Source organism: Takifugu rubripes, chromosome 15 (assembly GCF_901000725.2).
Source record: "Takifugu rubripes chromosome 15, fTakRub1.2, whole genome shotgun sequence".
In the NCBI taxonomy this organism is placed as follows: Eukaryota; Metazoa; Chordata; class Actinopteri; order Tetraodontiformes; family Tetraodontidae; genus Takifugu; species Takifugu rubripes.
This window is the reverse complement of record NC_042299.1, coordinates 9398058-9422316: the sequence shown is the minus strand read 5'-3', so window position 1 is coordinate 9422316 and position 24259 is coordinate 9398058. Positions and strand designations below refer to the sequence as shown.

The 24259-nt window shown below is 43.9% G+C and overlaps 1 protein-coding gene across 1 annotated transcript; it reads left to right on the top strand.

Moving 5' to 3' along the window:
* Positions 1 to 853: 853 nt before the first annotated feature.
* On the top strand, positions 854 to 24226 carry stk10 (serine/threonine kinase 10). Its single transcript, XM_029847912.1, has 20 exons — positions 854 to 1307; positions 7711 to 7875; positions 10551 to 10599; positions 11215 to 11364; positions 12296 to 12368; positions 12972 to 13166; positions 13410 to 13491; positions 16269 to 16403; positions 17595 to 17936; positions 18026 to 18418; positions 20332 to 20456; positions 20971 to 21094; positions 21178 to 21357; positions 21440 to 21532; positions 21645 to 21774; positions 21881 to 22005; positions 22089 to 22277; positions 22351 to 22476; positions 22569 to 22682; positions 22890 to 24226. Exons 1-20 carry the CDS (start codon positions 1149 to 1151, stop codon positions 23028 to 23030), a joined length of 3090 nt encoding a protein of 1029 aa, XP_029703772.1. The 5' UTR covers positions 854 to 1148; the 3' UTR covers positions 23031 to 24226.
* Positions 24227 to 24259: the final 33 nt, after the last annotated feature.

Sequence of the window (24259 nt, the reverse complement as noted above, 5' to 3'; positions counted from 1 at the left end):
GATTCAAAGAAAAATATATTCTAACAATATGAAAACTGTCTTCTGTCAGCTACAAACGTGCACAGGAGGCGGTGGTTTAGTTACAGCATTGTTCTCTACCTACTGTGAGGACAGCTCGTTAGTATGAGTTGCAGGGCTTGTATGGACGTGCCTGAATGTTTACTGAGGCGTCTTCTGGGAATTATAGGAAACTAAGATTTACCTAAGATATCAACAGCATATCTCAAAATGTACTATTTAATACATTACAATAGATTTGATTCAACTTTATTGTTATTGCACATGTACAGATACAGAGCAACAAAATGTAGTTTTGCATCTAACTAGAAGTGCAAAAAGAGCAACAAGTGCAGATATAATATGAAGTAAATAACAGAACAACCAGTCTCATGAAATTAAAAGATAATTTAATATTTTGACAGTTAAATACAGAGTTTAGTTGCATTTCGTCTCTTCAGTATTTAAACGCTGAACAGGACGTACGTCAAATGTGCCACTAGATGGCGCCACACCCCCAACTATACATATGAAGAGTTAACAGAGTAAAAAAAAAAAAGAAAAAAAGAAAAAGACTGCCGATATAATCCTAGAAGTGAAACAAGATGTTCAAAGAATTTTCCAAAGTGAAGGAAAAAAGTTTTCAACCACTGTTCCACTGAGTTCCAAGTTCAACCTCCCTCTAATATCACAGCTGTTGGAGCCGTCAGAGGATCCGCCCAGCAACGATCCGGACATGAAGTCCTTTTCACCTCATCAGCGCCCCGGTGACGACGTCGTGCTCGTACAAAGAAACTACATTTCCATGACGGCAGTGGGAGGACTCGATGAACGAGGTGGGGCGGTTTTTTCTCCTCAGTTTGAAGCAACAAGTTGTGCGGCAGACAGCGCGGCTCCTCCATCGCGTCTGCAGCAGGTGGTCACTGTGCGCCCGGCATGAACCGCTGCCTGTGAATGGAATCACCGGACCTTCAGAGTTTGCACGGACGGGCTAGAATGACTTGTTTTAACTCATTCAAATAGCGTTTTCTTTCCATTGAACGTCCGGAAGTAAAGCTTTCGTCATTATCTTAAATTTCGTCGGTTCGTGCGTAATGCCGAGCGCCTAGAACTTTGAAACCCTCATCTTTAGTACTGAGGCATTCGGAATCATGGCTCTCGCTAGGTTCAGCAAGATTCTTCGTCTGCCTACAATTGAGATAAAAAAGAAAGTCAAGCAGTACGAGCACGTCCACCGGGACGTCAACCCAAACGACATATGGGAGTTAATCGGCGAACTCGGCGATGGTGCCTTTGGAAAGGTCTACAAGGTGAGATATCTGTTGCTGTTACCCCCCCTCCATGGCTGTGTTAAAGGTTGCGCACCTGTCCGTCAGTCTTATTATGTCTTCAAAAAAACCAACCTAATTTTAAAAATCCCTATTCAGTCGAATCTTTTTGTTTGTGCTGATCTTAAGCAGCTTCAGATAAACTGACCTTCAGGTGAAACTGCAGCGTTTCCTGTCTGAGATCACCTTCCTCAATTTCCAATTGTGGCTGTTTCATTTATATTTCACAGTTTATGGCCTGTAATTCCAGTTACCCTTGCTAAAACTCGCAAAATAAAATGATGCACTGGTTAAATATCTTCACACGAATCCCATCTGCACCCAACCCCTCCGTCTCCTCCATGCTGGGACCCCAGCAGGCACCATGGGGGCTGAAAGCGGTCTTCATTAGTTGGTCCCATCCTCCCCAACAGCAGCTTCTTTGGCTCAGTTACTTAATGTGCGCTGGTCAGTTCCCTCTGTGACGCCTGGCACAAGCGCCCTGTGTCTGCAGCGTCCAGCCCAGCACAGGGAGGCTCTTTGATGCATTGGGGGGGCCTCAGTGGAAGAAGTGATGCTTTACCAGAAGCCTGAACAGAAACTGCAGTCAGTAGTGAGAGGACTCCACCTTATTTAGTCCCGGGATGTTGTTTATACTGGACAGTCAGTATTTATGCTCATTTGGTGTTGGGGAAAAAGTCCAAAGGTATACATTAGTCAAGTAAGCAGATAATGGAAAAAAGAAATTGAACGATTTTTTCTTAAAAGAAAGCTTCTGCTATCCTGATTTTCAGTGTAAATCCTGAGCAGTTTGGGCAAAAATAGATTGAGGAAGAAAACCTTACCAGACATGATTTACTTAAAACTTTATTCATATATTCTGTTGTTTGAAACTTGTCCGAGGCTTTTGTTCCTCAAGCCGTTTGCAACCGTTCCACTGAACACCTGCGTCTGTCAGAGGACGGCGGGGGTGGGGGTGGGGCAGGCGAGAGCGCACACAGATGACGGCCAACAAAGGAAACCGTGGGCTCGCATCACGGGTGCAACTTCCTCCGGCGGCCTGGACAGCATCGGGATGCTCAGAAAGCTGTCTGTGGGAGTGAGAGGCCTCGAGCACTCAATCGCACGTGTGTCACATGGTTGACGAGCCTGACTGGGGGTGCGAGGGGAAGGAAACTCCCCCGTTACAAGTGACACTTGCCTGCTCATGGTCGACGTGGTCTGAAAAGGAAAAGTGAATCAAGACATTTCTCTGCCATTTCCCAGATGTCGTTAAAGGGATGAAGGACCCAGTTTGAGTCCTTCATCAGCCTGTGAGATAAGCAGCCATGTCTTTATTTCCTGCTCCTTTGGTGCCATTCACCTGAATCTGGCATAGTCATATCTGACTCAAAATGCTGATATAGAGCTGGCGTTTAAGCCTAAATGTCTCCTATTAGCTGAATGATGTCATGATGGTGAAGGATTAGTAGCAACAACAACATTGAGGAAGGAAAACTCAGTTTCATTTTCATTTAACTGTTACTTTAAATATTTAATTGATCTTTCAATATCTATATGTTGTCTTTATAATATCTCCTATAGGCATCTTATATGTATTTTAACTCAAGGTATAAGCTACATTTTTATAAGTTTCTTTTTAGATTCAAATGAGAAAGTTAAGCGTCTTTTATTCCACTGCCCGCCCACACGCACCCTAACCTCGTGTCTTTGACCGAACAATCTAGCTAATGCAGATCATTCATTTTTTAAACGCAGCCTCGTGCTGCGCAGCCTAAAGGGGAGGAAACAAGCGCTGACAGGCTGTTGTTAAAGTTCTCAAATTTACAGCGAGTTCTCAGGATTACAGCACTGCTGCCTGTGATCAACGCCACGGATCCCATGTGGCACAGAGGCTCTTTTTGAACTGCAGTGTGGCCTGTTTGCACATTTCGGTGCACGCTTTGGAACCCGGGTCCTCCTATTGCGTATGTGTGCAGCTTCCCCTCGCTAATTACCAGCCCACGTGCCAACAGGTATCACAGTTTGCAGCCTCAGCCACGAGCGGTGTCGATCGCCTTGTGGATTTTAGTACTAGATGTGCAAAATACAGTTCCGACAGTTTTCCCTTGGATTAAGGATCAAACTTAGTTATGGCATGGCTGTACTTCAGTTTTAGGACAACAGGACGGCCCTGGATTCACAGGAAAATCAAACAGGTTTCTCCTAGATCGGTGAATAAGTAAGCACAGTTGCTCGTCTTGGGGGGGTGGCAGAGGTTCTAACATCCTCTTGGCAAAGGAAGGCCACAAGGGTAATGTGGAATGCGGTTATCTTTAGAAGAGTGCCAACAAGAGGCGAGGTGAAGTGACTTCACCACGATGTTTATCAGCGCTCCAGGGACTCTGGCTCTAATCTCAGGGACCAGCTGGGCCCCGCAATGGCTGATAGGAGCCCTCCCTGCTGGGTGGGTTTGGACTCAGCATACTGGGGGGTTCCCATCATGGGTGATGCTCGGAGACAGCTAAGCATGTGTTCATGTTCAGTTCGGTGTGTTTCCTACTAGTACGCTTTGATGCTTATCATGATTTTCCTGCCTCGCTGACCTGCTTTGAGCTCTCGGCCATTTTCAACTCTTCCCTCACATACATGGTGGTCCCCACCCATTTAGCTTCTGTGAGTGCACAAATTCTTACTTCCTGCTGTTGGAGAATTTTGCAAGAGTGAGAAAAAAACGTTGTCACTGAGTCGGTTGAATACATGTCAAACTAAAGGTGGAACGCCTCTTCAGAGCTGCGGCATGTCTTTGTGGACACTGGTTTTAAAGATTAACATTAACATTCTGAAATAGTCACATCACATTGGATAGAAATATTGTTTTAATCCCAAATGGAAAATGTCTGAATGTAATTTCTGGGAATTGCTTTTGAAATAGATTATAGAAATAGAAGATTATAGAAGTCGACACATTCCCAATTAGTTCTGTGTATTTTGTCTGAAAGAAAAAAATCAGGGTCCAGAAACTCCTAGAATATAGATTTGAAGGTAAAAATGCTTAATGAATAAGCGTTGCCAGTAGATCTACTCATATAAGGCAAAAAAGCAAAACTTGGCAACCTCAGTGCTGCTTTTTGTTCAAAGAAGCAGCCTTTCATGACCCTGCTCTCATGCACCTTCATGTGATTGAGAGGTCAGCTTCACCCCGCGTGGAAGTTGGAGGTGACTGTTTTTATTAGATCCTGTGGGAGCCTGGAGCTGCATTCCCCCTCACAGACACATGATGAGAGCCTTTAAAGGTGGGGCTGTTTACAGGTTTATGATGGGGGCAAAGGTCTGGCATACACACATTCCCCCAGAGGGAGGTTGGTGTGTGTGTTTGTGTGATTGTTAGGACTGTAACAAAGAATACAAGCTGGATATGCACACCAGCGTGTGGTCTGCTCTCTTGGCCTTGAGGTGAAGGGCCTGAGGGAAAGTGTTATTGTTGGTGACCGGAAGGCATTTGGCCTGTCAACATTGTGATATATTAGTCCACATTCCTTTATGTCTACAGTTTGAATGAATTATTTAATAAACTTAATAACACTCTATTGCTCTGTAGCTTTCTAGTTAACCCGATTGAACGAAACACTCCCAGAGTAATCATTAATACCTTTGTCAATACAGACACACACGCACGTGGTCTTGCGAAACATTCCCAGTTTGATTCCCAGTTCTGGGCCCTTCTGCTTGTACGTGCGTGTTTGCCCAGTGTGACGGTACATATGCAGTGTTGTATGTACCAACACATGGTACATATGCAGTGTTGTATGTACCAACACATGGCACATATGCAGTGTTGTATGTACCAACACATGGTACATATGCAGTGTTGTATGTACCAACACACGGCACATATGCAGTGTTGTATGTACCAACACATGGTACATATGCAGTGTTGTATGTACCAACACATGGCACATATGCAGTGTTGTATGTACCAACACATGGTACATATGCAGTGTTGTATGTACCAACACACGGCTGTGACATCTGCCTTTACGTTTTCTAGCTTCCGTCAGGCTGCGGGCGGACAGTTAGTGTAGACAGATGGTGCCGCGACGCAGGCGGGGTTGACAGACGGAGACGGGGAGGTAGACAATAGCTGAGCAGCCTGGCAGATTGAGCGGTCAGGTAGGACCTCAGCACTGTGCAGGAAAGGATTTGAAAGAAGAAAAGAGATTATGTTTGGGATCAGACTGTAGAGAACAGTGGATAAGAAGGTGAAAAACATCCACAAACGAGTCCACGTTTTTCATCGCCCCCACCTCTGGTCTAACTTAATTTAAAAGATCGTTCCTGCATCATTAAACACCGATTGGCACCAATAACATACATGTAACAAGTGAAACTATGCAGATGGATGTGAAGCCAAATTCAGGTAACTTAGATAAGTGTGTTTGCACCCATTGTTGACTTGGGCAGATGTTTACATGGTTCAAAAGTGCTTCCTCCATATCTACATTCCACACATTACTCCTCCAACATGAAATTTTTTTATGGCATTATCCTTCAGGCCACTTATGAGAATCATGGAACATATTGGCAGGATGATAATATAATATCATTTATAGGGTTGGCATGTGAACGAAGGTCACCAAAAGTGTTTTCTCTTTATAATTCAGAATATCATAAATCAAGCGACGACATGGCTCAATCAAGTTTGCTGTACTGCACTGCAGGAAGTCGAAGCGGTTCACCATGAGCCGAAATAAGGAGGGTCTGAGTCATTTCCTCTTCACAGCCTATAGTTCTAGTAGGATGCTCTCATAAGCAAACACATTTGCATGCTCGGCTCCCGCAGCCTCCGTGACGTAGTTCATTCCCAACAGCACATAAAACACACCACAAAAATGCTTCAGGCCTACTTCTTTGTCCGTCCTTTAGGTGGCCAGAGGTGCACTGCTTGGTGTAGTTTCGACTGTGAATCGACCATGTGATCGACCGTGTGGCCATCTTTAAAAACTCCAGAACCTGCTGCTTTATGCTCATGTTCATATTTGTTTCTGTGACACGATTGCCTCTACAGCCCTTTAAATGTCAGGAGGCTAAACATAAGTAAAACGATCCATCAGACGAGCATAAAACAAAATAACATTCCTAAATGTCGTACTTCTTAGCGATAGAGTTGGATCATAAGTAATGAAATGATGAATTTTCAGTCAATATTTATTAATGTATAATTTAGGACATGAGGGTAAATGTTTAAACTATAGTCCGACCTGTTTGCTCTTCTGATAACAACAGATGTGTAGTCTGTATGCATATCTGAAGCCGTGGTATTCGGATCTTACAAACATGGTCCTGCGATTTCACATATGCAATTAAATTCATCCCATCTGCTCATTTGCAAATATTTAGCACAGCCTGAATTTATGGACCCCCACATCCAGCATAGACGACCTGTGGAGGGTCGGCGGTGTCGATGGCACGCATCAAACTGTGATGGTAGCGGAGGAGTGAGAGTTTCTGCGTCGAGGCTTATTAAACCGACTTGATTGATCTGTTGGCGGCCGGCAGGGAGACGTCCTGTTGACTCGCACTGTAGGTTACTTTGAAAGGGGGTGGTTTGCCCACAGTTCTGTTTGCCTAACACACACACATGGCCGTGTCATATTAAGCTAAGGTAAAGAGGAGCTTTGCTGTAAGCCTGCACTGTTTATTCAGATGTCTTCCCACAGCCTCTGTTAAAGTGTCAGAACCCAGCAGTTTTGGGCTGATATGGTCCTCCTGTCCACTAGGCCAGACGTGTGTGCACGATGATTCGTGCTCTTTTTTCCCAACCCAAGAATCTGATAATGTTAAAGGTGCGGCTCTGTCTCTGTGTTCTATTTTAAATCTCGGGCCTGTGCTCTTGAAAACAAGGCAGTAAAGTTGTGGTTTTGTTCTCAGTGCAGTTTCCCCACAAAATCACACCCGACAACATTCAGGACTCCGTATGTTTTGTTGCTAAAAATGACTAGGAATTCTGTCTTAGTTTAGACATATTGATACTTTGTGGGGTTTTTTTGTGGTTCCTTCTTTTCATCCATTGCCTAAGATGGGTGTGGAGTTTCCTTTCCTGTTTTTGTCTCTAACCGGTAGTTTGTCGAACCTTATTCCAGTGGCCACGCAGCAGTTGGGATTCCCTCTTTCTAGAACAGTAGAAAGTCATCAAAGAACTTTATCGTTCTAGATTTGTTTGCATCACATCTTACAGATCGAGGTTGATCTTTGGGATTATGGTTGAAAAGAATACATATTTTTCTCAGGGGAACTCTCATACTCAATTTCTATATACGTACTCTATTATGTTGGTTTAGGTGTTCAGATTCATCTAATTTGTTAGACATGCAAAATTTAAAAGTTATTCAAATAACTTCAATTTTGCTCCACTTCTCCATGTCAGGCCAGGAACAAGGAGACGGGTGTTCTAGCCGCAGCCAAACAGATCGAGACAAAATCCGAAGAGGAGTTGGAGGACTACATGGTCGAGATCGACATCCTGGCTAAATGCGACCACCGCTACATCGTCAAGCTGCTGGACGCCTTTTTCCATGACAACAAGCTGTGGGTAGGTCGCACAGACAAGCAACGCTCGTAAAACTCGTGTTGTCGTTCAAGAGAAAAGGCTAAATTTAGAAGGAGTACTTTTTCTCTTTGAGTAAAAATGGAATGCTGCTGTATCTTCACAATGACTGAGACATCATCTACCAGAGGGACCTTCAGCTAAATCTGCTATTTGGTCACACATCTTTAACCCTCTTTATATACACTCTGTGCACCAAAAATTATGTTTGTTCATCCATTTGCACTTTTCTCATAGCTTTTACCAGCTCCCTCGGCACGTAAATGTAGAACGCTCTGCAGGAAAGTAGAAAAACAGCCATTTATAGCCGTGTTTTCAGATTCACGGGGTGGTGTTGTTCTACTGTTGTATCATTATGAGAATATTTCTCTTCCAAATGAACAAACCATAACTTAATCAGTCTGGTGTTGTCGTAAAGGTGGAGATTCATTTCGGTTTTGTGTTTTCTCACATTATTCTTGCCAGCCAGTGTAGAGGAACTAAAATCTAATGGGCCAAGAAAAATAGTGATCTCACATCGGGGGTTAGAGTTTAAAATATCTGAGGAATTACAAGACAGTTCATGTCAGAATTATATTGGCAGGTTTTCTCGGATTTTTGGTATAGTGTGTCGCTAATACTGACATAAATGAGCATGTGTCTTATATCCGAGTCTGGATGGTGGATGTTTTTTTTGCATCAGGTGGACTGTGAGGCTCTCTCAGCTCGTGCTGATAAGTCACATGCACAAACATCCTGTCCCGCAGCATTCGCACCACGTGTTTCCTGCGTGGCTTCAAAGTCTGCATCGTTATCTTGACTACGACAAAAACGAAGGCAAACCAAGCTTCATTGTTATAAACTCGCCAAACCCGATAACTAATCCTCCGCTCGGTCATCCGTCGGGTCCCCGGTAACCACTGGTCAGCGAGATGACGCACGTCAGTGCCATCCTGCCTGTGCTGCTTTCTGTACCGAGAAAGAGAAGAATAGAGGAAGAAGAACAGTGAGGCGACTGTTTGCTCGCTCGCAGGAACAATCTGGTCTTGAGTCTGTAAAAGGGTAGGCAGGCTGACAGCGTGAGATAAAGAAGGCCTTTAACAGACCGCTGACATCAGTGAACGAGAATGGAGAAAGAGGACAAAATCCAAAAAGATGATTCTATAATGTGCTATGTACTGTATAATTTAAAACTCTGTGGGCATGTCACATTCCGGTTGCCTCTTTGCCTCAGCAGGAGCGATGTGGACAAAGCTCGTGCCTCTGACAGCGCTCAACCCAGAGCTGCTATGTTCAGTATGTCCCCCAACAAGTCTGGTTGCATTCTGGCCTGCAGCGTGTCGTGCCTGTCAGCTGCCTGGCTACAGAGATGCTGTTCCAGCATTGACAGATTTGTGTGACTAAAAGGGCCTTTATGCACTCCATTTAATGAGGAAATAATTTGTTGTGTGCGCTATGCTGCAAGAAATTACCATTCCAGTAGGGCCTCATTTTTTTCCTGCTACACATAGCAAATGTAAAAAGGAGACTGTGAATTAAAACCGTCTTCTTAATTCGTGACAAATCCCAAAGGAGTTTGGTTTGTCCCTCTCTGGATCACAATAGATCGCCGTCTCGCCCAAAGCTGCACGGCAACATTGACATTCCTCGTAAGTGTGCTGGTCTTAACCGCCACGTGACTGCGTGAGTGGAGGTGTGATCGCTCGGCTCCTTTCTCTCTGAGAGTCTATTGTACTCGGGATTCTCTCTGTCTGGTCTGAAACTCCGCACCCTGTCCAATACCTGAATAATGCTTTGACAGCGTTGTCACAGCAAGCAGTGATTCAGGCGTGAGATCACGCAGCAGGCATGTCTCAACGCCGCCTACATTCGACCTTTGGCCCTTTGGAATCGCAGAACGACTGTGAAACCCTGCAGTGTTAAACTATGTAGGGAAATTAGGGAGGATTGTTCCCATCCACCAGATACCATTTAAGGAATGTGGTCATATTTTTTGTCATCTTTGTATCTCTTTAAGCTCTAAACTTTGTTGGTTCGTCCCTGGAAGTGTCCACTTGCGGAAGGACAGTTTATCACTCATTTTGGTCTGAATCAGTCAGGAATTAAAGAGTGGGTTCACAGTGCAGAGGGAGTAAAGGCAGAGCTTTAGCCACGTGTGTCTGCAGCCACCTCTCAGCTGCAGGATCAGAGTTTGTGTTTTTTAAACATGTTTCATAAATTACATGAACCTCACTGCTATCTGGCGTGAGCTAGCACCTTACTTCAAACTAAAAAAAGAACAATGCTTTATTTATCATGATACAATTTGAAAGTACATCGAAATTTCATGACCAGATGGAGGGCCAGTCCGAGCCAGCTGCCACTCGTCGTGACCCTTTGCGAGCCTTTTTTTTTTTTTTTTAAATTCAAAATCTTTGTGTTCTGAAACGTCGCTGTCATCTTCTCTGTTCCGTTTTGGTGGTTTTTGAAATGCTCTGTATTTAACTCTTGTGCTTTTATTAGTTGATGTCATTTGTGAATGTTGATGGTTAACTTCCTTTTATTGCCACCCTTTTTTCATGGAATGTCCTCACTTTAAGGTTACATAATTTTAGTTTACAATAGGGCCCTCTCCTGTACTTTTGCGTCTTTCACGTGATCGCTTGAGTGTTGTTGGATTACCTCATCTCTCTATTTTGCAGATCATGATCGAGTTCTGCCCCGGAGGTGCAGTGGATGCCACAATGCTGGGTAGGCCCCTATCTCTGGTCCCTGTGTATCTTCAGCCTCGGTCCTCAGGGTCTAGTTCCACACCCACTGCTGTGCTTTTTCATCATGCTTGACTTTAGAAAGCCTAAAAACTGTTCATTCGGTAAAAGTTTAGAGCCTTGGAATCTTTTACAGAAGTGATTTCCTCCTGGCTGCAGCCTCGTTCTCTCTGGCTTTGAATGTTCTAGACATGTGGGAACCTCCCCCCCGGACTGTTTTCACTTTGTAATCCTCCATCCTCATAACTGTCTGTCCCCCTGCTGCAGCTAACCAAACACAGACACATCAGAATAAAGTCTGCAGGGGAGCGCTACTTTAGATGTGCGTAATCTCTTCTGATCTGGGATTACTAATCCAGTCACACTATCTGAGGGTGTTTTGATGAGATTGTCACAGTGGTTTACCTTCTCCTGTTCTCCCTCTTGGAGTTCACACAGCAGATCCGTCCCATGTATAGCCATGTTTGCATGTATGGTAAATATGGAATGTGCCCAGTGAGCATGGTTTCAGCCCCTTTGAGCTTTCCCAACACTCACTCTCCCAATTTCACCCCTACACCACATCTAACCCCTCCATCTTCGTCCTCTGCTGCTCCAGAGCTGGACCGCGGGCTGACAGAGCCGCAGATTAAGGTGGTGTGCCGTCAGATGCTGGAAGCGCTGACCTACCTCCACAGCATGAAGATCATTCACAGAGACCTGAAGGCTGGTAACATCCTCCTCATGCTCGATGGGGACATCAAACTAGGTGAGGGTTTGGATTCACTTGGTAATTTGACTTTTTGTCAACGGCTGTGTTTATTGTGATCTCGCTTTGATTCCCTTTTTATCCCAAGCCACCACAATTATATATAATCAATGGGAGTTGCCCTTTTTAAAACTCATTAGGTGATGACACAGACTCATTCACTAGCCAAGGAATTTTCCCCTAAAAGGAAGCGATACCTGTGATGTGGGCAAGCCTATGCATGACACTGATAAATGACACATTATATCCTTGCACGCATCAGTAAATTCTAGCTTAATGTTTACGTCAGTGTCTAACTCACACTCATTATCCCTGTTCCTGCTGTAAATCGAGGATTACCTTCTAATAAGTCATCTCTAAGTTAATAATGTCATCATTTAAGCTTTTACTATAGGTTCTCTGTCTGTCTGTCTTACATTTAATTGTTAAAACGTTAAAAAACATGAACTGGAGTGACTTTTGGTCTTAAAAAGAGCTTATTGTGTGGTTCAATCCACTTTAAGGTTTTTTTTGTAAAATCTAATTCATTTTCTTGGTGGGAAATAAAACGTACTTCTGCAAAAAGTCATTTTGCGAAAATCCACATGATACGTTTGACTGCGAGGTCAGAGAGATTGAAATTGAGATTAAAAGTCTGCAAAACCAAAACGTTGACTTCAGTCCCTGTAATAGAACAGCAGGCTGGCTGCTTTGAGGGAAAAACCCTCAAGTTTTTGCGTAACACCTCTCAACTATGGCCTCCACGTAACGTCCTTTACACAAAGAAAATCTATATAATGTAATCTAATGGTCACGGGATTTCTCATGCATTCAGCTTTTACTGCCCAAGAACGTCGGTTAGTTTTGAAAAGGCTTTGGTATTTTTCTCTTTCTCCCACTTTTTGGAAAGCTCTCTCACACCCTCCCTTCGTTCTTGCTTTTTTGCTTGTAGCTGATTTTGGAGTATCTGCAAAAAACAACAAAACATTGCAAAGAAGAGACTCTTTCATCGGAACACCGTACTGGTAAGTACAGAGCAGCAGAGTCACTTAGGAGTGGATGGCATTGATGGATTCTTGCCAAATATTCTGCCAATAACTATGAGCGTATCAGCATCTGTGTACAGGAAAAGGTTTCAACGAATGACACCTTGTGTTGTGTTTGCTCACACATGCAAATGAATACCTCAACCGCTGCTTTTGTTGCCGCAATATTACACTTGCCTTTACTCCACCAGAAAAATGAAAGGAAGAGTGACCTTTGCTCCGTGCTGTCGGACCCTATATGAGCGTAGTGTTTTCCAGTTAACCTTTAACAGGAGCTAAACACAACCTGGTCTCTTCACAGTCAATGTTCTATCAACATCCCACTGTCAATCCAGAGAGGTTTTGAGCTTTGAAGTTTAATTTGTGCTCTTTGGAAGGTCTCATGGTAAAGTCACATGAAACCAGGGAGGAAACCGTGGGGTATTTGCACTAGCAAATTCAAGCTGTTTTTCTGACACCCTCTCCACTTAACCAGTGTGTTTGGTGTCAACACATGCAAAATAGTCAGCGGGAACCCAGCGGTGAGGTTATGTGTATAAATCATCAACACTCTCAGTCCTGATTTCCTTCTTTTGTGCTCAGGATGGCCCCGGAGGTGGTGATGTGTGAAACCATGAAAGACGCTCCGTATGACTACAAAGCTGATATCTGGTCTTTGGGAATCACTCTGATCGAGCTCGCCCAGATCGAACCACCGCACCACGAGCTCAATCCTATGAGGGTGCTACTGAAGATTGCCAAATCGGATCCGCCCACTCTGGAGCAGCCGCACAAATGGTGAGATACGTTGAGAAGACAAGAATATTGTCAAGAATAAGAGGAGGAACAGGGATCAGGTGCTGACAGGAGACCAGGAAATGGGTTAGCTCCAAGTTTAGGCACAGCTGTGCAAAGGGGTGATCCAAGTGTACAAGCATGAAACATGTTGAAATCTTCTAGTTCGTGGCATAACTCCCCGACCTTTCTCCGCCCTCCTCATTTTTTTTTGGGATTAATGCTGTTTTCTTACTTTCTGCCAAGGTCGCAGGACTTTAAAGATTTCCTGAAGAGAGCTCTGGATAAGAACCCGGAGTCTCGTCCCAGTGCTGTCCAACTCTTGGAGGTAGGCAAATAAGCAGCGCAGTGCAGATCTTTCACATGTGATGGAACATTGTCCTCAGTCTGTCCCTGTCCAGGACACATGCTAATCTATTTATATTCTATTTTAAGATGTGAACAGAGGGATCTCTGCCAGGGAATGTCTGTTGAGCCAGGAGAGGATCCTGGCATGTAAATAGGAGAACGAAAAAGGAGTGTGAGGCAGTAAAATAGTCACGTAGTATAAAATAAATCACTTAATAAATCAAAGTGGGAAACTATTGGCTTGAAAGTGGAATTATTTGGAAAGAACTGGGTGTCAAATATCTTGATCTAATATATTTTCTAGTTCAGGAGTCTTGTTGAGCTTTCTTTTGTTCTAATCTCCCTCCAATTCTGACAGTAATTGTGTATAAATTAGTTAAAATACGCTGTTAAATTAATATGACTCAAGTATCTGTATGTTCATGTTAAAACCTGAACAGGGCAAATGTGGAAGAAAGTAACCAGGGTGTGTCTTATAGTGCGAAAGTCATCAAAATTCAGAGCTGCCATTTCCTGCCTGTATCCCTCAGCTGAGGGAAGGGCAACTATTTACATCCCCACCCTCGGCCAATGGTATGTCTGGATTACCAAGAAGTCACCACCTCTGGCCAGTTAGAGAGGAGCAGAGATGAATCTCTGGCCTGCTGGGAACTCTGCATGTGCTCCCCTGTGATGGTGGGAAAAGAGAGGGTGCGGTCCAGTTTTTGGTGCCGCACTGGAGGTTCTAGATGTTTATCATGCCTGCTGCTCCCAACCAGCTGTCAGATCTCACTAACTTGATAGTTTTGGAATGGTGGCATCGCATTAGTCTATGTTGAACATGTGTAAATATACAGTAGTGGAGGCCCCTGTGTGTTTTGGGTGAAAATGTGTGTATTTGTGGAATTTTAGATAGATCTGTGCGATGATAGTAATGTAAAAGGGCGTCACTTTCTGTCCAGCTTTACTGAGATCATCTTTATTGAAGCATGTTTACATTTTTGGTCTCGTGCGTGTCCCAGAATGCATACAAAAAACAGGCCATTACTGCGGCCGCGTGGCTGGCAGGAGGCCCTTCGGGTGGCTCAAATGCAGCTCGTACTTCCGCACAGTTTGTCATGGAATTTCTCCGAAGTGACTTTCAGCGTTGTGTAATAAGTCTCCTGCTGTTGTGATGTTTCTCCTGCTGCCCTTACCACATCTGTATGTTGGGTAACTCTTCCATGGGAGCCAGGACTGTTATTGTTTTGCTGGGTTTAGTTCTAAGAACCCTCATTGACATCACACATTCTTCAGACCTGAAGCATTCTCACGGCTGTGCGTCTTTGGAACAGAGGAGAAAAGCAACCCCCCCTCCTCCAATAAATCTCTCGAGACATCCTTTGATAAAGAGAACTGACCATGAGAATTACCAGCATCATTCCCTATTATAAGTCTTTATTTTAAGTATCCTCCTTTTGGTGTGTTCACATCAAAATACGGGTGGGATAAATGCAACCAGGATAAAGGGCCCTAAAAAAAACTCAAACTACAACAATGAGTATCATAAATCAGATGTGACCACTTTAAACCAATGACCTTCCGTACCTTAGAAACAAAACTGAAATTGTAATCCATCCATTCTTCAGCTGGATGTAAAATTTATAAAATCCCAGTAATGATGGGCTAAATAAGCCATGTGCTCCATCCCGTTTGGAGCTCGGCAGGTAATTCAACGCCCCCTAAAATGGGCCGCATTGTTCGCATTTCACCTTTTCATGAGCAGCCATGTGTGGAGCAGGCTCACTAAGAGGCAACATGAAACCTGTAAGAGAGGACATGAGCTCCACTCAACCACATATTCATCCGTTACACCTGGAGAAAGGGCAGGAACAGAGCAGGGGTGCTTCACCTGGAAACACTTGGAGAGTTACAGAATCTGGAAGAAATCCCAGGATTAAACAGTGATCATGAATCATGGATGCCATGGTCGCTCACTTGTCCTCTTTTCTCTTACTTGGTGTGTTGCTGGTAACTGTAGTGGTCAGGGATTGACCTATTGACCTCATGAGTATACCTTTAAAACCCTTAATGTTTTTTCTTTTTTTACTCTCTCTCCATTAGGAGGCAAATGACATTTACACCAACGGACTTGGCGGACAATCGCTGATTGTTGGTGGTCACTGGAGAAGTTAAAAGCTAATTCAGTCCTCCACAAAAAAAAAAGAAAAGGGAAATGGCCTCATACACAGTCTTACTTCATGCTCCAGCACCACTTGTGGCATTTTCCCCTTTGGTCAGCTGTTCCAATTAAATTACGCAGCAGTGCAGAGTGTCTGAATAATAGATGGTCACCCGTGCCTCCCAGCTGCACTCAACATTTAATTTAACCTTCGCTCACTCAGATCTGCATCACCCTGTTGTCACCCTGGCAACGCCCTAATGTTCTGTAGTTTTTGGTGGTTTTGAAACAACTTTCTCCCCGTGTTTACATAAGTGCGAGTTGGTGCTCCATGTGGTTGCTTTTCAGGAACACGCAGAGGGCAGATTGAGTTTCCTTTGCAGGGAAATCCTTGTCGCCTTCCAACACTCACGTGATGTCTACAGCTCCATTTATTATATTCTTCCTGGGGACTCGCAGGCATCTGCAACGGATGTCTGAACTTCCACAAATCTAGGAATGAAATGCAGAATTGTACATCATTTTTGTAATTTTGGTCTCCTGCTGGCCTAAGCAGTGACCCCCTGGTCCACTCTGCCTCGCAATTAACCTTGTCTGCACTCTCTTTGTGTCTTCAGCACCCTTTTGTGAGGTCGGTGACATCAAACCGTCCCCTGCGGGAGCTGGTGGCCGAGGCAAAGGCTGAGGTCATGGAGGAAATAGAGGACAATAGAGAGGAAGGAGAGGAGGACGATGCCATGGAGCTGGCCGTGGTAACAAAACCTCTTCTTTGTTTTAGCTGTTTTGTCCTTGTAATTTTGTGAGGACTGTGCGGTCGTTACATAAAAAAAGAGCTCCTGAAATAATTGGATTCACACACCAGTGCTCCTTAAACCGCTGAATCAAAAGACAGTAATAACTGTTTGTCCTCGTTATATGGTGGATGACCGCAAGAGGAGAAATTATTGCTTTGCCTTTGTGTTAGCTGCTAAGTGCTCCTTTAAGAGGCACATCTACTACCTGTCCTTATCTACTGCGTCTAAATCTAAGTGTGCTTCCATTTGACTTTTGCAAGCTCACGCCTCAACCTGGCTGTCTGAAAGTGCTGCTGAAGGGAATTCAGTAACGCTTGAAGCTGCTTGGTCATTAAAGTACCCGACTCAGCTTTATAATGCCTGTAAATCTTCAGTAAAAGATCTGAATCCTTCCCTTCATTCATAAAACAACAGAGAACAAGAGATCAGAAAGTATCACAGAATGAGTTTGGTGCACTTTCTGCCACTCAAAACAAAGAACAGAAACCGGAATCCTGGCATTCATCCACACCCACACGTGGTTAAATATAGGTGCTGCCTTCAGCTTCACTTGTGTTACCTCACAAGCACTGAAGCAAATTATTTAAGGTCACTCATTGTTCTGTTTTCCATAACCTGACCCTTGAATAAAAGGAGGCAGTTTGATCCACGCAATGCCAATTCAAACAGGAAGCGCTTGCGTATTAAGACTCGGAAAACGAGGAAACCTTCACACCAAAATGTGGGGAGCTAAAGTTGCAGTGCAGTGTTGAACTTTACCGAGTGGCCACTGTCATTAGTGTTAATCCTGCAGATCCCCCACCAATGTAGAAGTAGCGAAGCAGTGGAAGAGTATAAGCAGGAACGACGGCATTGCTGCCAAAGTGAAATTTTGTCAAATAGCTGGGTGGCAGTTTAGCTCTAAAGCCACATGCTATTGTAAGATCACACCCTACAGTCACCCAATCAGATTCCAGAACACATAAATCCCTCCAATTCAATTATTATACCACTGAGCCAATATATAATTAAGAAGGCTATATGGCTTTTACTACACAATGGACTATTTGATTGAAGGAACACTGACAACTGTTGTGTTATTGCAACAATAATATAATAATAATATAATGAGACCAACTCTCTTCACTGTTTGCCCCCCCCCCCCCAAAGGCTCCAGAAAAGGAACCGTGCCAAAGCAGTCAGACGAGTTTGGATGGAGACCAGTCTCCTGACAGTGCCACCACAGCCACTCCATCCCCAACGACACCCCTGCCTGTACCCAGGAAGGGGACTGCAGCAGATACACCAACAGAAGAGCACCCGGTCTCCGACAGGGTCCCTGTTCCCTTGCCGAGGCAGAATACCCCCTCGAAACATCCAGAACCTTTGGAGAACAAACTGGCCGGCGATGCCAGAGTGGAAGCCCATCCGAGCCAGACCTCCACTAAAACTTCCAGCTCTGATTCAGGCATCGAAGATGGGAAGAGCACACCCACTTCGGTGGAAGATAAGGTAATGTTTGAGTTTTGGATCCAAGGAACTGAAGACTATCTGTAGTGTCTATTAATGATGTTTCTTCTATTATGTTTATTCATATTCAGACACCAGAGACAGAACAGCCACCATCTCTTTCCAAACCAGAGGTGTGTGAAGAACAGCTCCATATCATCATTGACTCCAAAGACCCAGAAGTGCCAAAGATCCAAGTGACCCCGAAGGAGAGCAGCGACGTGGTTAATGGAACCTTAAACACCCAGAGTCCTTTAGACTCCCCAGCACCCGCCCCTACTCCATCGTCCACGCCCCGAGCTGGACAGAATGGCAGCGTAACCAAAGGCCTCCCAGAGCGGACGTCCGTGGGGGGGACTGCCGAGACATCTTCCGCATATATCAACGGAGGGATCTTCAGCAATCGGTCCTCTTACGCAAGCAGCATGGCGTCGGAGAGCATGGACCTGTCCATCAACAAGGAGAACATGTCAATATCTTCGAGGGTGAGTTAAAATGCCAACAATACCAATCGGCGGTGACAAGATCCTGATTGGTGTTGGTATAAATCTAGATCTGGAGCAGATTCTGGAAGTTTGAGGCGGATGTTAAGCGATAAAGGGTTGTAAAAGCAGGTCCCTGGTTCTGCGAAAAAATATTTCTCAGCACCGTCAGAGGAACCGAAAGCGCATCGTGTTGTGTTTTTTTGGGGGAGCGGGTGTGAACCTGCTGAAACAGACTGGCCTGTGTTCTGTTAGCATTCGCTAGCTTGGATTATATGAGCTTTAGCAGCAATGTAACAGGATGTCCCTTTAAATGATCAGCTTTTTGACTGACTTTGGCGTGATTGGGTTTCAAAATGACTTCACTATATTTTAAACAGCTTTGTACTTTTTTGATTGATGTTCTTTTATTATTTGTTGAGAAAGCCTGCAAGGACAGGCATAATAGAGCGTATTTATCAGTAAACACGAGGCTGTTTACTCAAGCAGAAATATGCAACATTTCCCATTCACTGGGCCCGACAGGGCTCTTTGTGGTGCGACTGGTCTGTATTCATCAGTGTGAATGGAAGTTTCCATGCAGCCCGTCGCCCCTCAGATGCTTCTGGACTGTCTGTGATTGAAATCCTATTAACTGTGCAGGGAGTCAGGCGTGTTTGTGGTATGTTAAGTTTTTTCCAGAACAGATTATGGAGCCAGCTGCCTGCAGTGAGGGCGAACGGCTTTATTTTTTTCTTTGTTTATTAATGATGGGATGCTCCCATTTGTCTGTCTGTCTGGGTGGGTGCGTGCATGCTTGCATGTCTCAGAGGTGCACCCACCCTGTGCATGTCATTTTTGTGATCGGCCCTGTGTCTGTGTGTCCTCATGCTGACTTGTTGTATCCTCTATTATTTGCCAAAGCGCACATCCAGTTGTGCTATTTCTAGCTGTAATTGTTTGAAGTATTAACCATGTTGCAGCAGTGCTGTAAACATTGTTTGAGCAGAGGATGATGGGGGGATATTGGGAACGTAAGCATTCAGGGATGTTTCCTCACAAGCTCCAACAGCCAGCCATTGTGTTTGAATGGCTTGTTGAAATTATTTGTTGTCTTTATGAATATTTGTTGCACTACAGTATGTGGGTTCTATCATCTTAGAACAGGCTCGATGCCAGAATAGTGGAACACGTATCGAAGACGTATGTCGTTTTCATGAAGCCTGATCCACGATGAGGTCATATAGTTGAGATATTATCTTGCTGTGTAGTTTCCCATAACAGTGACAAATGCAACATGTTTTCCCAGTGGAACCAGTCTGACAACAGCATGCCTTTGTCACTTTTCCAAGAAGCACTGACACCAGACTATTTTGCTTTCAAGATAAGAATTTAGACATCTGGGGAAAGAATTTAGAATATTACCGTAATATAAATAAAATAAAATAAACTTGTGCTAGGTTTAATTTACTCCAACTTTATTTATATAGTCTGTTACAATCAAGGGTGTATCTAGGTGCTTTCCAGAAACCCAGTCTGACCCCCCAAACAAGCAACAGTGGCAGGAAAAACTCCCTTTTAACAGGAAGAAACCTTGAGCAGGACCAGGCTGGCTTGGTAAAGGACAAAGGGGGGTAGATCGTGGGGGAAGGACAGAAAAAGGGAAGGAACAGACGCATTCCAGCTATTAATTGGGATCCTGAGGATGCAAAACTAAAACAATAAATTTTTCTTAAGCATCTTTGTGACAGTAACAGTACGGGTCTGACCCCCTTGTCAGAATTACTTTTCCAGCCTCTGGCTTCACTTCCTGATTGATGTTTGCTGTGTTGCAGTGTTTTTCAAAATAGGAAGACATGCTTGCACTGCAAACCAAGTTTTTTTTTTTATATGTCTCTACCTGACTGATTTGCCTCCTTCCTTTTTGGTCTTTTTAGAACTTCTCCAGTAAGACACTGAAGAAAACCAGGAAGTTTGTTATCGACGGGGTAGAGGTGAGCGTGACCACCTCAAAGATCATCGGTGATGATGAGAAGAAGGATGAGGAGATGAGATTCCTGAGGTGTGTGTTTGACTCCACAGTTCATGATGACATCATCATGTGCAATTTGTCATGATCTCATTTCCTGAATGTTGATAAAGTTAACTGCTTGTTGCTCCGACTCAAGTCTGTATAGCAAAATGTCTCCTTTTGGATGTTATTTTGATATACTTGCTATTTCAGGCATCTTGCTCTTTTTGGAATCTCATGAGCTTTGAGTCTGCAGATATCTTTAAAGTCATGGAAAATGACCATTTTTAGAATGTGCCTTTAGGCAGATGGGTTAGGGTTGGGCCTTTACTATGTTTTTAATTTGATAATTGTCCATAATAAATATATATATATATTTTTCATGAATATATATATATATATCCTAAAATGCATAATGTCACTTAAAATGTCTTGCCCAGTGATAAATTTCTAGCTTTATGTTTCCACTTGGTCTAAAATCACAGCATCACCACACTAACACTGACATCTAGTGGCGTGTTAATGCAATTGCATGTATACTTAATTATTTTATTTATTTTTTTAGGCGTCAGGAACTGCGTGAGCTCCGGTTGATCCAGAAGGAAGCAAATCGTGCTCAGGCTGTCCTCAGCGCCAAACTGGAGACCCAGCGAGAGCAGATGCACCGCCGTTTTGACCAGGAGATGAATGTGAGTAGCAACGTCCTGACGCAGAACCGGGCCACAAGTCTGACACGAGTAAGGAGAAAAACTGTTTTTTCCACATGTTTTAGGCCAAAAAGAAACACTATGATGTGGAGCTGGAGAACCTGGAGAAACACCAGAAACAGACTATAGAGAAGATGGAGGCAGACCATCATGTCAAACTCAAGGAGGAGACTAAACGCATCAAAGCCGATCAGGAACGTGCACATCACAAGTTTCTGGATCAGATGAAACACAAGAAAAAGGAGGTGATTTTAAGATGACCGGGGGGAGAAGTCTGTTATGGTTGTTGAAATGTGCAGTTTTACTGATATTTCCAAATCTGTTTAGGTGAAACAGTCTGTTGATAAGCTGCCCAGAGGTCAGCGCAAGGACACCTTAAAGCTGAAGATGAACGAGTACCAGGAAAAGAAGTTAGAGGAGGTATGACTGCCTGGGCAGGGGTGTTGTTTTTGGTTTTTCTGGGTTTTTTTTTTTTTTTAAAAAGAAAAGAAATACCAGTTACTTCTAAAGCTGTTCTCTTTTTGTGTTCTAGGAAAGGAAATTCCTGTCAGACCAGAAAACCCACCTGGACAGCACTCTGCTGAAAATCATCTCCAACAACAAGCGGGAGATTGCTGAGATGGAGAGAGAATGCCTGGACAAGAAGCACCATTTAATCAGAGGTGGCACAACAAGATTTATATTGAGCCAGCACCCGCGTCCACGTTTTGGATTCAAGTTAAATAACTATTTATATTTAATATTTTTAATATTTTCCTGTCTTATTAGAGCGCGAATCTACAATTTGGGACTTGGAGGAGAAGAACCTTCATGAGAGGCACCAGTTGTTGAAGCAGCAGCTGAAAGACCTGTTCTTCCTCCAGAGGCATCAGCTTATGAAGAAACACGACAAGGTAAATCTCCTCCTCCGCAGCCCTCCGTTCGGCTTCAAATCTGCGTCAACCTCCATGTTGGAAACCTCCTTTTTCCGCCGCAGGAGCTGGAACACATGCAGTGCTACAACCAGCGCATGATCGAGAACCTGAAATCTCGGCAGCAGCAGGAGAAAAGCCGGCTGCCGAAGATCCAGCGCAGCGAGGCAAAGACCCGCATGGCCATGTTCAAGAAGAGCATCCGCATCAACTCCACAGGCAGCCCCGCCGAAGACAGGGAGAAGATCAAACAGGTGAGAGGAGCTTTGAATCTTCTCGCACTGCCTTATTTTGCTGCCCTCAGTGCTGAGGTTTGTCCTCCTCCAGTTTTCCCTGCAGGAGGAGAAGCGGCAGAAGGCAGACAGGCAAGTTCAGCAGCAGAAACACGACAACCAGATGAGGGAGGTGATCGGCCAGTGTGAGAGCAACATCAGGGAGCTGCAGCAGCTCCAGGTGAGCGCCGTCTGACCCCAATCACGCCCTCGGCGGCATCATTCTGGGTTTGTCGGGTGGGTGGTGACGCGGTCGCGGGTCCTGTGTTGCAGAATGAAAAGTGCCATCTGCTGATGGAGAACGAGACGCAGAAGCTGAAGCATTTGGATGAAAAACACAACGTGCTGATGAAAGACTGGAGGGATCACCTCAAACCCAGGAAGAAGGTACGAGGCGCTCGAAGCATTAAGCATCTTCTGTAGAGTCCACCTGCCTTTTTCGCGCGCTGGTTTCATTCAGATTTTTGTTGCAATGCTACTTGTGATAATTCTACGCGCCAGAAATGCTGAACTCGGCCAGAATAAGAGCCGTGCATTTCAGTGTTATTTCCCTTTAAACCCATTTTTAAGTCTCCCTTTCTTCTCCGACACCAGCTCCTGGAAGATGAGCTCACCCTGAAGAAGAAGGAGCAGGAGGACTTTTTCAGGATGAGCGAATGCGCCGAATATGTGAACCCAAGTTCTCCCAACCGGCTCTCCAAGTTTGTGCCCTACCAAGAGTCCTTCAACACATAGGAACTCTTTCCTCTTCCCTCCATCACTTTCCTCTCTAATTTTCACAAGTATTCCTGGTTTCACTCGTTCATTTTTCCTTTCAAAAAGCCGACGTATTTAAAACTCGCGCTCTCGTTTGCCAATCCTGGGTTACGGCACCCCAGGGGGAAAAATGCTTGTTGTAAAGCTTGCAAGCCAGTAATGACGCACTTTCTTTACTCGTTTATCCGTGCCGTCTTCCAAAAGCAAAGAACAAAAAAAGAAAACGGAGTTTCTTTTGGCAATCCACGTGTTCAGATGCATGTAAGATAGCAGCTGAGGTCTGCCGTAATTTATTTTTATTGATCAAGAGGAAACGCTTCATTGTGGATTTAATGACTCATTTTTTTTAAACACAAAGCAACCGTATAAAGTTCATGATTTATTACTGTATGGTGGGAATGTGGGACAAGGCCGAATCCAGATCAAATTTCTTTTTATCTTTTAAATAAAGGATTTTAATGGACGTGGACGAATCTTGCTTAACAAAAATGTTAAGATTTTATGTTACTGTCAATCAGTCACACTGGATAGGAACCAAAGCATAAAATACTGTTCTTGAAGGTTGTTAAATAGTATTTTTTTTAATTAAATAAATGTACTCGGTGTCCGACTGTTCTACCATGTGCAGTAAATGCGCCGCTTGCTAACCAAAGTGCAATATTACTTGTATATCTTTGCTTAAAGAGCTTTATTGTTCTTAAATTTTCTGTCTTTTTTGCACTGAAGGGGGGATAACATTAGATGTAAATATCAAAAAATGAATTTGCCTTTTTGAAAAGAAATTGCTTTCCCCCCCCCCCAAGTGCAGATTAATTTTTCTGAGCAACTCTTCATGTAAATTTAAGGGAATTCAGCAACTGAAACTGCTGAAAGTTGCCAGTAAAGCCTGCAGCTGATAAACACGTTGCCTTAAAGAAACCTTTTTCAGAGCCAATCAGCTAGCAGATTTTACAGCGCAACGATCAGGTACAGCTTATTTTCTTTCCCCAGATGTCAGATCTTCTAAAGTATTTAAATGTGTCGTCTAAATTCTTCTTTTTGTCGTGTTTGTTGCGTTTATGCCTTCCTCTGCCTCGGTTTACATGTTTGTATGACGGGCTTGTGAGTGTGAATGAAACTGTATCTGAAGGAACCACTGTTGTAAATAACTTAATAAAGGCAGATTTTTCTAATAATGGGACTATTTGATGTATTGCAAAAGCACATTT